At 38.4% G+C, this 15,666-nt stretch overlaps 2 protein-coding genes across 2 annotated transcripts in view; both read right to left on the bottom strand.

Annotated features, from left to right (window-relative positions):
* Positions 1–879, bottom strand: part of LOC105289786 (retinol dehydrogenase 14) — a 6,175-nt gene extending 5,296 nt beyond the window's left edge. Inside the window, exon 1 of the mRNA XM_011356592.2 lies at positions 377–879. Within this exon, the coding sequence (XP_011354894.1) occupies positions 377–769 (393 nt within the window). The 5' untranslated portion in view covers positions 770–879. The remainder of the gene's footprint in view (positions 1–376) is intronic.
* Positions 880–3,908: 3,029 nt separating this feature from the next.
* LOC105289824 (cytosolic 5'-nucleotidase 1B-like) overlaps positions 3,909–15,666 on the bottom strand; it is a 19,152-nt gene continuing 7,394 nt past the window's right edge. Inside the window, exons 8-10 of the mRNA XM_011356631.1 lie at positions 13,361–13,483; positions 12,782–12,966; positions 3,909–4,232 (exon numbers count right to left, since the gene is read on the bottom strand). Coding sequence (XP_011354933.1) covers positions 3,909–4,232; positions 12,782–12,966; positions 13,361–13,483 — 632 coding nt within the window. The remainder of the gene's footprint in view (positions 4,233–12,781; positions 12,967–13,360; positions 13,484–15,666) is intronic.

The following is a 15,666-nucleotide window of genomic DNA, read 5'->3' as shown; positions in this document are numbered from 1 at the left end:
CCTAGGCTAGCAATTTCCCCTACTTGCTGCTCTCAGGCTTAGCGCTGGCAATCCAGAGACCTGGGCCGTCCTTACATAACTAAAGGAAATGTTCAAAAACTGGCTTATCTTCCTTTTGGGCCTATTTTTTCCCCCTCCTCAACATCCTTGGAAGACAAGACTGCCCAACCAATTTTTCCAGCCTGCAACTCCCCAAGCCGCCTCAAAACCATGTGATCGTTTCTCCTTTGAGTCTCAGCCATCCCTAAGGTCACACCCCCTCGACTCTGGGCGAACCCTTCCCGGCTCCGCGCTAGGCCCGCCGGGCCCCGCCCCTCCCGGCCCGCCAAGACCCCGCGCCCGTCCCAGATCTCCAGCTGGCTCCCCGAGCCCACACCTGGAGCACCTCCTGACAGAAGGCGCGCACGGAGCGCAGCGAGGCGAGGTCCAACTCTTTGATGACGAGCTGCTCCGCCCTGCCGGCCTCGGGGCTCGGCTCGGGGCCCCCAGCCAGGAGGAGGTCGCGGCGGAGCTGAGCCGCCGCCTCCTCCGCACGCCCGCGGTCCCGGCAGCCCATGATCACCCGCGCCCCCATGCGCAGCAGCTCGGCGGCCGTGGCACGGCCCAGACCGCTGTTGGCCCCCGTGATCAGCACGGTCTTCCCGTGCATGAGGCCGGCGTTCCCGCCTCCTTGCAGCTGCTGGACGCTGGGCCTCACGAACCGCCGGGCCGCCAGCCACAGAGTCCCACCCAGTGCGGCCAGCAGTGCTGCCACTGCAGCCGCAGCCATAGATGCCCGAGCCGAGGTCCCAGAGGCCTCTCGCGGGAATTCTAGAGTAGCCGCGGGACTAGGCTGCCGCCTGTACGCGAAGAACTCTGGGGCGCGGCTAGTTGGCCCTGGCCGCGGCGGCGTGGGGCATGCTGGGACTTGTAGTTTCCCTTCCGAGGGCATCTGATTGGTTCTGAGAGGCCCGCGCTGCGGGTCGTGGTGACTCCGTGGAGCCGGCTTCCAGCCTAGGAGTGTAGGGTGAGCACAGACCTCGGGTTTTCTGGCTGTTAGAGTTCCTTCCTACCCAAGGAAATCCCAGAGTGGTGGTGGCTGTTTTTCGTGTGACTGCCTAATGAATACTTTGAATTTACAAATCCCTTTATAGTTTGGTTTACAAATCCTACATTTAAAGGCTGGCTTTTAGTGTCTTTTCCGTTAAAGGCTCCTGGGACTTGTTAACCCCAGTTCAATTTATTTTCACCCTCTGGAGAATTCTCCCTGCTTACCGAAGTCTGAGGAAAGGTTTTTCCCCCACACTCCTCACGAGATGAGGCTCAGCAGTTAGCAACATGAATCAGGTGGGGACAGACTGGACCAGTGGTTGTTAAACTTTAGTGTTGCATCTGAATCACCTGAACGGCTTGGTGGGGGGAGGGGGGGGAATTCAGAGTCCCAGAACCAGCGTTCTGAATTTAATAGGTCCAAAATGGGACCAGAGAATGCACATTTCTAACAAGTTTCCTGGTGATTCTCATGCTGCTGATCTGGGAACACAGTTTGAGAACTGAAGACCATGATGGCATTGGTCCCTATAGATAAAGGAATCCTCAAATGGTCTTACTTGACACTGGCACAGATACAGTAGGAAAAGCACTTACTATAAACATAGACTTCTGAGCAGGCCGCTTCACAGGGGCCTCCCCAACCCCTCCACAAGACTATTAAATGTAAAAGTGGAGGGAAAAGTGCTACTAGAAAATGCTTCAGAAATAGTGGTTATTGCCACAGGGACCCATCTTCAAGCTGCAGACTTCATGGGTTTAGACCAAACTACTTTTAAGTGGTCATTCATTCATGTACTCGCCTATCCGGTAGGTGTCAGGCCCTGTGCCCTGTGAGAGTCACAGAAAAATAGGGTGCTTACTGTCTAGTGTAGAAATTTCCACTACTCCAGCCCCATTCTAGAACCTTCAGGCCAAGAGAAGAGACACACACGATGTGTATGGTTTGAAATAAACTCCCTATGAGATTTGGATAAACTCTCTTCCTCTCTCTTATATTTGGGAAGAATATAACATGCAATGGATAGTCCCAGTACAAAGAGAAAAGGGATGGAATGCCAGAGGAAGGTTTTGATGAGTGCTGAGAATGGAGCACAGAGGTGGGAAAAAGCACCATCACTGAGGATTAGACAAGGCACTGGGAACAGACGTCACAAGTGGTGGCTTTTATTCCATACTTCTATAATTTAAAGGTGCCCCTCAAACTTCACCAAGCCCAGAACACAACTGTTTCTTCTCTCTTCAGTTTTATCCATTGTCTGTCCTTCAAAGCCCATCTCGGTTCTTTTCATTTCCTGACCACTTCCAGCCCGTACGGACACCTACCTGCTTCAACCTCCTGTGTGACCCTCACTTGGCACTGAGGACAAACAGCCCTCTAGTGTTGGCTGAGTTTGCACATTTGACTTCCTCTATGAGGTTGTTAAAGTCTTAAATTTCCTAAAAGATAGGATTATGTCTGAGTCTCTCTTGTGATCTTTATATTGGGGAATGCATACAAAACACTAGGTACTCAATAAGTGTCATGACTGATATATTTTGGACTGGCTTACATCAAATTAGGAACCATTTCAAGTGATGTATGTCAGCACTGGCCTTCTTTAACCAGAGCCAGGGTGGAATATGCATATGTGGTATAGAGATCGAAGTGGGGGTACAAGAAACGAGAGTACGTGGAGAAAAGAGGAGAGAAACCCCCAGACCTGCTATGTAACTGCTGTAAACTTAAGCACAGAACTTAATGGAATGACTAATCTATTCAGGATGGGTCCTATGCCCATGGAATCAATAAGAAAATTTGGAAGGCTGTATAACAGAGAAAACGGCTTTTGAAGTAAATAAGACCCAAATTTTAATTTTAGTCCTGCTATTTATTAGCTGCTATTCTTGGACAAGCTACTTAATCTTTTTTTGATCTTAGGTTCTTCATTGATTAAAAATGAGGGTAAGAATACTATGTCACAAATGTTTGGTTTGATGAGAAATGAGGGAACGCGAAAAGGCACAGTTCACTGTGCCTTAACATGTAGTAGATTATGGTTAATAACCAACCGGTGTTTTTTGAAAACAAAACAAATATCACAACAGAATGACAACAGTGAAAAGCCAGGATACTACACTTTATGTTACATTTTGAAGTGGTGGCAAAGGCTTATTTTGCCATGCAAACATTAGGCCTACCTACCAGGCACAAAGCCAGCAACTTCATATATGAAGCTCTGTGGTCCAGATGCAGTGAATCCACCAAATAAGTTTCAAAGAACCCTTCCTAGGTGGTTCTGCTTGGAACTCATCTTAGATGGAAAGTGCCCTGTAGGAATAACCAGCTGATTTATTTCTCAATGACTAGTGTCAAAATTGGTATACACATGCAGGCAGAGTGACATTTTCATTTTGTGTTGATTTAAAGGTTGGTCACAGAGGCAACAGACTAAAAAGCTCGAATTTTCAAGAGTCTACTTAATCCTACTCTTTCCACTTCTGAAGACCGCTATTCTGTTTTGATGATGGGTGACAATTTATTCTATATACCAGCATCCAAAAATGAGCAATGCTTTGTAAGACAAAGTAGCTCGTTAAGCATTCAGGCATTCAAGTTCTAAACTTATCTTCAAGAGTCATCAGGTATGACTTGCACATACATAAAGACAGATGCAGTGGTATTCGACAGCAGTGACAGCTCAAAGAGAAGTCACTTGAAGGTAACTTGAGGGTTCAAAATATTTTTTAAAAAAATTAGGAGAAAAACCTTTTCAAACGAACTAAGTTCTGAGGTCCAGTCTTCTGAAATACCTATCTAATTACCCTAGAGATCCACAAGAAGTGGCTTCTGTGATACCAGACTCACTGCTTTATTTCTCCTCCCCATGGCTAATTGTTCATTTTTGATTAATGCCATAAGGTACATGAGCTGTGGTGGCTCCGAATTTCTGTCCCCCTTCAATGCGGAACATGTGGTCATCAAAGAAGAGATGGGGCCGTATTTTCCCCACGATGGGACCTTTGGGGGCCCCAGCAAGGAAAAGAGCTTCGTCTATCTCTAGACCCCAGCGGCGGAGGGTTTTCAGCACTCGAGCGCCTGAACTGGCTGCACTCCTGGCTGTAACCAGGTAGGTCCTGATAGGACAACATAACCGTTGGTCTTTGGCATAAAACTTCTTTTGCAGTCTGCCTAAATCTTCCAGAAAGGCTTTCAAGGGACCCTGTAAAAGGAACATATGTCACAGCTGTGATCCAGTGAGCCAAAGGAAGTGAATGCTGAAAAAGCAGAGACTTATAAGAGCTTATAAAAGAATATAACACTGCATGCAGTATTATAAAGTCTATGACACGATCCCCAAACTCCTTGCATTTATGTGAATATATTTCCTTATGTGGAATCATCCTTGCATTCCTGGAATAAATGTAGGATGCTCATATAATTTATTGCCTAGACATAGATATTTTAAGAGTGAAAGAAGTTTCTATTTGAAAGTGAAACCAAAGTAACAGACTTAAACTATCCATGGCAAAGTAGATACTTTATTCAATCAATTACGGAAAGCACTACTCTTAATTTGCTTTTCATAAATTGCACATTTTAACGTCATAAAGTATACTCCTTTATCTTGTTTAATGTCTTGTTGGCTTGGATCCAGCCTTGTCTTATATTTACAAATATAAGTATACAAATACTTTGTATATTATCACACTTATTTTCATCTTCAACCTTTCCGGACACTTTGTTTTAGCTGTAGCTCTGGCATAGAGCCTCGAACTGGATTTTGCTATGTGATCCAATCTGAAAGTCTTAATTTTTAAAACCAAAGTTGCATTTTAGGATATTTATATTTATTGGCATTACAGATATACATGGTAGTAGGCTGTCTTATGGTTTTTAGTGTACTTTTCATGATTAAAGATTTTAAAGGATTATTCACTGACAAGTGTCTTTTACCTTCGCACATGTGTATTTGTGTTTCTTCTAATATTTAGGAAGGATTGTATTATTTCCTGCTATTTGTTACCTTTATAACTATAACTTTTTATAGTACCCAGAGTACTCTGTTTTTTAAAATCCAGAATCTATTATTTTTTAAAATGAGAAATGATGAAATTAGGGTCCTTCTTTACCTCTCTCTTATCCTCTGTTTCTTTCTCAGCCATCCAATTTTGCTTGTTCATCTTTCTCGACATTTATATTTGCATCGTTAAAGACTTTCATATTTCTATTTATCGGCTTTATTTTTGACCTTTCATAAGCTATTATAACTAAAGATATATGCATACTTACTCTTTTTAGACCCTCTTCCACCATGTTTTTCCAGTTTTCATTAGTTATATAATTTCTACATTGTTAGGGCACATAATATGTACTTTCTTTTCTGCTCCCCAATCCTTACAATTGTTTTAGTTTCGGTTCTATGGTTAAATATATTCTAGGTCCATTTGTGCCTCTCTGTGTTTGTAGTCATCTACATGTTGGCCATAATGTGTCCAATAGTCTAGTTTTGTCAAGAAAATGCTATGGAAATAATAATTCCTGAGAATATAGTATGTTCTCAACTGTTGACCTGTTTCTTTTTAACACTAATGAACTTTTGGTTAGATAGAGAATCTGTAATTTATATTTTCTCTCCATATGATCTGATAAGTGGTGCTTCACTGTCTTTTACTATTGAGTGCTCCTGTGGAGAACACTGAGGACAGCTTGATTTCCTCCCCCTTCCCCCGCCACCAACTTTTATGTGCAGGTTGCCCGAAGAATTATCTCTTCATCTTTGAAGTCATAGAATTATCTCTTCATCTTTGAAGTCATAGAATTGTATTAGGGCATGTCTCATAATCATTCTGTTCTATTTCCCTATTACATAATCTGGCCTTTAATATTTTCATAGTTTAATATATGTATGAAAATCTTCTGGTAATTCAGGACTTTTTCTTGATTTATATTTTATATACATACGCATCTTTATATTTACCATGCGTACCTTGTCCTCCTCAACCCATAACAATGTTTTTCTTCAAGGATTCCAATTATGCATATGTTGGATTTTCTTTATCTGTGATCTATTTCTAAAATCTTATTTTTCAATTCTATTCATTTCCAAGTTCTATCATTTAATATTTTGTCATCTCTTCCCCAATTCTGGCATTTCTACTCTATAATCCTGCTTTATTAAATTTTTAAAAGTCATGGTAAATATTTAGTCACAATTTCACCTGTATTTTGGCAAATACTTGTAGTGAGAGTTTTTCACCTGTTACTAGATTTTGCTCTTCCTTTTCTGCCTTTTTCTCATAGTATCTTTGCATATGTTCTGTGCTGGTTTCCTTTCTATCAGTCATTAGTGAAGTAGATTGGTTTTCCTAAGAATAATTAGGGGATTTCTGGGAAGGTCAAGGATAATATTTTAAGACTGACTTGTTTTCACAATTCAAAAGCTCCCTTCTCTGTCGTCCTAGAAACAAACTGTGTTCTGTAAGCATTGCTGTCAATGTGATCATTTATTTATTTTGCTTTCTCTGAGACTGCATATATAAGAAAAAAAACAAGTGAAAATTCACTTCCTAAAGATGAGAGGCACATACGTAGGTGAAAAAAACTGTAACTTTTTTTGAGGGAACAGCAGCAAAGAGGGTGCAGAGACTATTAGCAAGAGCCACCTTGCTCACTGTTTGGCTTTGAAACACAGAGGAACACAGTTCTCCTTGCTATTTTTGAGTACGTTCCGAAGGGAATAAATAGGGACTGGTCAGTTTATGTCATCGTATTAAAAGTAGCCATATCATTCTTTCTTACTTCCATTTTTGGGTATGTTTTATAATTTATGTATTTGTACAGTAGTTTAAGTATATAATTTATCAATGAAAATATAGAAATATGAAGGAAAGTTACTCAAACATACCTTTTTGAAGAGCTGTATGATTAAACATTTGGAATTTGCTTAGGATGTAGAAAGTTGGAAAGACTTACTCCTGTCCTAACAACAGGAGAAAGCCAAATAATCTAAAAAACGTTAACTTTTCTTGAGCCCATTGGAGAGCTGGGGTAATGGGGCAACTGATCAACATGAAATGTAAGGAGAGAAAATCTAAGGAAACATCTCAGATATCTGCACAGACAGATGAATTGCAAGAACTGGCACATCTTTGCAGAGCACTGAAGGAAGACATGCCAGACACTCTACAAGCAAGTGTGAAAAATTCAGATAATTTTAAAAACAAATTGACAAAGGCAAAGCGTAGGCTAACGAGAAAGCACGGAAGTCCTGGCAGCTACAGACACAAGAAATACACACTCCCTTACAGGCTTTTGTCCCATAGACATGACAAGTTGCTCATGAGAAAGACTGCAGGCAGGGTAAGAGGTGAAAGGATGCAGTCCCTGCAGTGAAGGCTTGGAGGAGAGCAGCAGCTGCCACTGTGAGAAAAGTCTAAAACTCCACATTGTCCCATATCTCCTAGGGAACAAAAATTAAACTTCTGGAAAAAGGGCTTCAGACCAAACACAGTTACTCCTAGGCCACAGGTAAAAATTCACTACTATGGGGGCAAAGAAAGGAAAACCCTCTACTCCTGGGAAAGGGACAGAAGACTCTTGTGGACCCAGACCATTAGATTTGGTTATCAAAGGGGGAAAGGCAAGATCAATGATAAAACTTCATCCCTAAGATCTAGGGAGATACAGCTGCTGCCTTAGACTTAGGCTGAACCAGGACAACAAAGAATGCCCCTCCCCCCCACCTACATACACATCACCAAGCTAGCTGGCAGAGACAAATGAGCCACAGTTGGGAGAGAGGTTACAATATGGAGAACGCTCGGAGGCACAGGCACAAAGGGAAGACCGAATACTGGAAGTGGAACAGGAATACTGAAATGCCCTCCAGCATCCTACCAGAGGAATGGGAAGCCTGTGGTGAAATGAAGGTAAAAATAGCAATAACAAAATGCATAGCTAGTCAAACTCCTGGTTTGTTCGATTCAGTTCCTCACACTAATTGCTAGCAGAAGAGGAGGCATACCTATAACCAGACAGAATACTATTTACCCAAACCTTTACTATGTATACACTGTAATTGGAAGTCAATCAAAGATTTATGAAACTACAACAAAACAAAACAACTAATCAACTTTCCAGAGAAAGTAATTAACAGAAGACTCAGTGATGGCTTAGATGTCCTAAATATGAGTGGGAATTGCAAATCACTGATTACCATCTTATCTGTATTGAAAGGTGGATGACATATGTGAGTAGACTAGTAATTTAAGTCTACTGAAGAGGTGGAAAAGATAAGTTGAATGAAAATGCTAGAAATAAAAGAAAAATGCCTTTGATGTCACTAGATTTGATATAGTCGAGAAAAGAATTAGTGAACTTGAAGATAATTCAGTAGAAGTAACCCAAACTGAATATAAAGAGAAAAAAGTAATGAAGAAAAAAGAACACGTCATTTATATGCTGTGGAACACACAGATACCACACCACAGCACACCACACCACACCATACCATATTCAAACTGTTGAAACACAAACAAATATAGAAGATCTTGAAAATAGCCTGAGAAAAATAGACATATTACAGAGGAACAAAGGTAAGAATTTCAAACAATTTGTTGTTATAATCTATGCAAATCAGAAGACACTGGATGAGTAAGTTTAAAGTGCTGAAAGGAAAATATGGTAAATAATAAAAGCTATATCCAGCCAAAATAGTTTCCAAAAATGAAGGAGAACTGAGTTTTTAAGACAAAGAACAACTAAGAGCTTTTGGTAACAGCATATCAGTTCTACATGAAATACTAAAAGATGATCTTATGGCAAAGATACACTACAGGGAGAAACGTGAATCTACAGAAAAGAAATGAAGATCTCTGGAAATGTTTAAAATGAAGATGACTGCAAAAGATATATTTGTCTTATTTTTCTTATTCATTCTAAAGATAATTGATTCCCCAAATAAAAAATAAAAAATAGCAAGGTATTGTAAGTTTATAGTGTAGGTGAACGTAAAATATAATAGCACAAAACATGGGAGAGAGGGAATGAGCATATACTGTTTTTAGTAAGATTCTTATACTAGACATGTTATGGCATAATATTGTTTGAAAGTAGATTGTAATTAAAGTTGTATGTTGTAAATAAATGCCTAGGAAGGGCAATAAGACAAGAAAGGTAAATACAAGATATAGAGAATGGAAACAGAGAAATAAAAGTGTCTTTATTCTTAGTCAACATTGTCTGCATAGAAAATCTCAAACGATCTACAAAAGTTTTACTATGACTAAAAAGTGACTTTAACAGAGTTTCAAGATGCAAGGTCAATATATAAAAACCAATTGTGTTTCTTCATATTTGCAATAATCAAATTGGAAATTAGCCTTTTAAAGTATCATTTACAATAGCACCAAAAGTTATGAAATACTTAGTTATAAAGCTAACAAAGTATGGGTGATATCTGTGTGCTGAAATCTACAAAACACTGATGAAAGAATTCAAAGATGACTTAAATAAATGGAGAGATATACCATGCAGGTGGGCTGCAAGACTTGATATTGTTAATATATCTATTCCCCCAAGATTAATATATAAATTCAACACAACTACAGTAAAAAAAAATCCAGCAAGATTTTTTCCCCAGAAATGGACAAGCTATTTCTTAAATTTATATGAAAATGCAAGGTAATTGTAATATCCAAAAGTTTTTGAAAAATAGCAAATTTGGAGGACTTGTAATACCCAATCTCAAGACTTACTATAAAACTATGATAATCAAGATAATGTGATATTGGTAAAAGATGGATACTTATATTAGAGGAACAGAAAACCAGTTTTCCCACAAATAGTGTTGGAACAATTAGGATACCTGTAAGTGGCAAAAATGAAACAACTGATATTTTACACAAGTATAAAAACTAACTCAAAATTGGACATATTCCCCCCAACCCTAAAATTATAAAACTTCTGTACAAAAACATAGGAAGAAATATTTCTGACATTGGGTTATGCAAAGATTTCTTATATATGATATTAAAAGCACATTTTATAAAAGAAATTGGTAAACTGAACATTAAAATTATGTTTCTGTTCAATGAAGAATACTGAAAGATATTAAGAGAATGAAAAAGCAAGCATAGACTGAGAGAAAATATTTGCAAAACACATAGCTGATAATGGACTTGTACCCAGAATAAGAACTATCAGACCTCAATAATAAAAAACCAAACAAGCCAAGAGATCTGAACAGATGTTTTTGTTAATACATATTGTGGCAAATAAGCACCTGATAAGATGCTCTATATTATGTCATTAGGCATGTGCTAATTAAAAACTCAATGAGATACCATTATATAACCACAAAAATAGCTTAAAACAAGCAAACAAACAAACAGCAACTGACGGTACCAAATACTGGCAAGGATGTAGAGCAACAAGACCTCTCAGTGCTGTTGGGAATGTAAAGTGGTATGGTCACTTTGGCAAATAGTTTGGTGGTATTTTATAAAGGTTAACATATGCTTATCATGTGACCTAGTAATCCTACTCCTAGGTGTTTATCCAAGAGAAATGAGATCTTATGTTTACACAGACCCCTGTATGTAACTGCTTAAAGTGGTTTTATATTTAAATGCTCCAAACTGAAAATGACCTAAATATCCCCCAACAGATAAATGGATAAAGATAATGTGGCACATCCATAAAACAGAATACTACTCAGCAGTAAAAAGGAACAAACTACAGATACGTGGAATGAAAAAGATGAATCTGAAATGCATTAGGCTAAAAAGAAGTGAGATTCAAAAGATTGTATCTTGTGGTGTTCCATTTATATGACATCTGGAAAAGTCAAAACTGTAGGAATAGAATTCAGATTAGTGGCTGACAGATCTTGGAGATAGGAGGCTAAGGATGACTACAAAGAGGCATGAGGGAATTTTGTATGTTGAGTATTTTGAGTTTGGTTGTGTTTTCACAACCATAAGCATTTGTCAAAACTCTTGACGTCATCCACTAAGGATGATGAATTTTACTGTATGTAAATTATACTTCAACAGCTTTAACACACACACACACACACACACACACACACACACACACACACAGAGGAGAGAGAGAGAGAGAGAGAGAGAGAGAGAAAGAAAAAGTGAGAGGGAGAGACATTGAAAGAGACTGAGAGACTTGGAGACCACTATTCTAGAATGATGAGACAAGGTACAGATCAAATTGGAGACATCAATTACTAGTCATTGTGCCACATTGGGGGCTTATAAGCTACACAGAGAGCGGCCAAATTAATCCTCTCCAGCTGTCCCATTTGCTGATGACTCTCAGATCTCCTCCATTTGAGATACTTGGAACATTTCATGACCAAACCCCATGACCAACATACTTGAAAGCCTTAGGTAGGAATCATACCTCATAATTTATTTTCTCATTAATGAAACACATCTGGCAAAACCTCGTCTTTATAGAAAAGCTACCTCTTTCTATGTAAACAGAATTTTTATCTATTGCATAATGAAAACAAGTACGATTAATAGAAATTTGGTGGGTATTCCTGCAATAACTAGTGTTGGGCTTCACAATTTCAATTTTTTAATGAGAAAAAAATGATTTAAAATACGGAAAAAATAACTGATAAATGCAAAACCTAAAAGAAATTTGGATAATTTATCTGGGATGAGAAAATCGTATTTTAAGATTATCTTGAAGTAATTCTCTTTTCGAAGTTTTTTTTTAAATGTTCTTTTTATGGAGATCTTCCACATTTCAATAATAGTTAAAGGCTATGATACTGTTGCCTCTGCATTTTAGCTAAGCAGACATATATAAAATATAATGAACAATTTCCCCCTCAATAGTAAACTTTGTTAATACTAGACAACTTCACAACATGAGGTCAAGGCTTCTAAAGAAGCTATTTAGGAATGGAGTATGACATTATACACACACACACAGAGTTTAAAAATTACTTGCTGTAATGTGAGGTGAGTTAGTAAAACTTTTCAGCTTTCAGTTAGCCTCTTCATACTTCTATAAATGTAATAAAAATAACTAAGTTTTAAGTTCAGCAAGTGCTAAGAAAAAAGGCCAATTAAATTTCTTGGTAAGAGTCATAGATTAAAACTGAATGATTCATTAATTCAGATTCATTTTGGAGATGATTTTGTTTTCAATTTCCTTTGGTTCAGAAGTTGTAGGTTTTGTTCATTACTGATTATGCCACTAACACTTCAGTTCATGGATTAATTTTAAAAAAAAACTTAAATATTCAGTTTCAGCATGATTAGGTTTTCACAGTTTGCACTTGTTTGAGGCTCATTATTTGATTCAATTTAAGCTCTCAGTTGTGTAGATTTTCTCAGTTAAGTAATGCCTTTACTGAGTTTGAGGTTATGGACAGACAGGTTCAACAAATGTTTACTGACCTACTTGGAGATGACCTTACTATTTTGGGGGCCTATACTGTAGAAGCAACTAATTAGTGAGTCATAATACCTCTATTACTCATAATTTGGAGGATGTGAACTCATTAACATGAGATCATAGAAACGTTTCCAAAAGGCTAGATAAAAGAACGCTAAAATTAAAAAGTCAGCAGCAGACATTTCAGAAGAGTTCATGAAAGAAAGAAAGGCAGAAAATGACAAAGGATCAGAAGTGACAAGTGTCCTGCCTAAAGTAATGTAAAAGCCATCACAGTGAACAAATATCTATATCTATACATTGAAAAATAAGTAGATCAAAATTAGAGCACCTTGAACCTACCTGAGCAAGAGGTTTATTCTCAAATAGTGTTTCATGTTGGAAATATTTGTCCAGCCCGTAATCCTTGGTACCGTGTTCACAATCATCTGCGAAGATGACGGCATCTCCATCAAAAGCCACACGAAGCTGCGTGTCACAGTAATTCATGTCTTTGGCTCCATCATACATTGTTGCAGAGGCAATTCCTAGTAGACCATGGAGATTCATGGAGTTTTAGTTTCTACCGTTAAAAAAAAGTATAAAAAGTCCTCCCAGAACTTGTATTTCTCTCTAGATGATATTCCCTAATGACTCAACTCCTCTTCACAACCACACATCTCAACACAGTTGTCTATGCACTGCTTCCATTTTTATAAGTGGTGGGGAAGGGTAAAATTTGCCGTGAGACAATCACTGAGGATGTCCACCTCCAGAAAGGTCAAAGCTCTAAAGGCCAAACTTAAGGGCTGTCACTTGTGTGAACACCTTAGCAGGAAATCCAGCAAAGGCATAAGCCACATAGTTATATGGGAAGCCCGAGGGAAGTAACCACTAGTGCAAACCTCTTTATGAACGGGAGGGATAAAACCAAACTAATACCTTCTTGTATTGCTTCTTGTACTTTTTCACAATCCGAAGAAAGATACAAGTTGGTAAGATACGCCTTCAAATAGCCAATGGGGCTTTTTCCACCAGTCAGACAGAAGCGGTCAATTAGTAAGCCTATCATCGGGCAAGAAAGACATTGCTATGATTAAAGACATATGCTTACTGTAAATGCAAATGAGAGTTACCTTAGGAATAGCTGAGAGTCTACTGAGGTTTTAGAATCACCTGCTTAGCACCAATATGGAAAAATGTCGCAGCTATTTTCCAGGAGAGCGGATGTTTTTGGTGCATGATAGCTTAGGAAGCCCATCCTCATAAACCATGCCAATTGAGTGTTGCGACAACCGTATGGCAGGCATTATTCTCCTCATTACAGAAACGGAAACAGACATAAAGACTTGCCTGGCCCACTGGTTCATATTGACTCCTGTCCTTCAGCTGCAGCCTCCTCACTTACTGAAAAGGCCAGTTAAAATGTGGCTCTATTTTAAGTACCATTTATGTATTTCTTTAGTAAAAATACAATGGTAATAACAAGTAGTGCTAGGAGTTAGACTCTTTTCTAAAAGCAACAACAAAAGGTCTGAAATTCTCTTTCTTTCCTGACTGGAAGTTTTAAATGGAATTATTAGACTAAACACTAATATACCGTCGAATGCCTTTAAATCAACAACCATTAAAAAAAACACTAGATGTTGGTGAGTGGTTTGTAAAACAGGTCCCCAGATACACTGTGAATGAAGGTATGAATTGGTATAAGCTATGTCGAAAGTAATTGACAACAAGTATCAAGAGCTTTTGACAGGTATATACCTTTTTACCTAAGGTTCCTTTTATTAGGAGTTTATTCTAAAGAAATAATCTGAAATTCCTATAAAGATTTATCTAGAAAGGTCTCAGCCTCAGCACAGGATTATTTAAGCAAAACATTTTTTACCAAAGTGTGAATAGTTAAATGAAGTGTAACATGTATGTAAGATATTATTTACCTATTCAAAGTATTTTTAGGTATGTGATAAACTGGGTAGCTGCACAGGATATAAAGCAGAATTTTGAGTCAGGTCAGTTATTTTCATCTGTATGAACTGAGAGAGTAGGCAGAGCCCATCCACAGCTGAGGTGGAAGTGTCTGCTGTGGTATTAACAAATTACTCTCACTTGTTTACTTAAGCCAACATTGGGTGTCGGTGGCACAAAACTGTAATCTATAAACCCTTAAATAAAATTAGTTTAACAATCAGAAATTATTTGGTGGCACTGGGGCTTTAGAAATGACTAAAACATTATCCCTCTTCTGAAGATCACAGTTCACCAAGGAGCCAGGCATGCGGACAGATAATTATAATTGTTAACAAAGATGACAGCAGAGACAGAAACAAATTGCCTTCAGCACCCACATTATGGAAGTAACTAACTTCCAGGTGAAAGGTCGTTACCCATGAACAGACTGCATGAGAAGATTGTGCTCAATCAGTTAATTAGCAGAAATAATAGGTAAATAACTGATTTTTTTTATGTTTCTACTCTCAGTGGGCTCAGTGTGGTGAGGGGTAGATGGACTTAAACCACCTACTAAATCAAATAAGAGTATGTGTTATAAAAACAATAGCTGCAGTTTATTGAGTGATTATTCTATGGCAGTCGTCGATGCTAAACCTTTTGTATACATTCCTTCTTTTCATGTGATAACTCCATAAAGGCTGCGTTTTTGAAAGGCAAACATTTTTTAAAGTATGTCTCAGTAAGACATCAACCTTATAGTTAGTATAATATAACATAAAACTCATAACTTGTAACATCTCTTTATTATTTATAAATATGCCAAATTTAAATCTTTGGCTTTTAGAAAATAGGCTAAAAGTTCTCAAATGAGTCAAGTAATTCCATAAGGAAAAATGGCAACTTTCTTTGAATGTCTCCTACACATTGATGGAAATGCTATAACGAAACTCAAGTCCATTCAGTTTTCCACGTAAAGGAATAAAGACAATTCCGCCTGCACGAGTATGGATTTGCTGTTCCGAGAGCAGCCAGGGAGAATCAGATTTTAAGAGTAGAACGGAAAGGTGAAAACCTTTAAACCTTTAACATGTATCTGTGGTGAACAAGAAGTCTGATCACACAGAGAAAGCCTTTGGGTTGACGGCTCCTTGAAGTCATGTTCAGAAGTGAAAAACATAAAACAGAAATATGTTGCAGGACCTGGGATTAAGACTTTGAAATTCACACTTGACAAGTTAAGTCCCGAGCTTTGGGCCCAACTCTGTGCTGAAGTTAAAAATGAACATGGCCCCTCT

The sequence above is a fragment of the Pteropus vampyrus genome, unplaced genomic scaffold (assembly GCF_000151845.1).
Source record: "Pteropus vampyrus isolate Shadow unplaced genomic scaffold, Pvam_2.0 Scaffold28, whole genome shotgun sequence".
Taxonomy (NCBI): Eukaryota; Metazoa; Chordata; class Mammalia; order Chiroptera; family Pteropodidae; genus Pteropus; species Pteropus vampyrus.
This window is presented reverse-complemented; position numbering and strand designations above follow the sequence as displayed.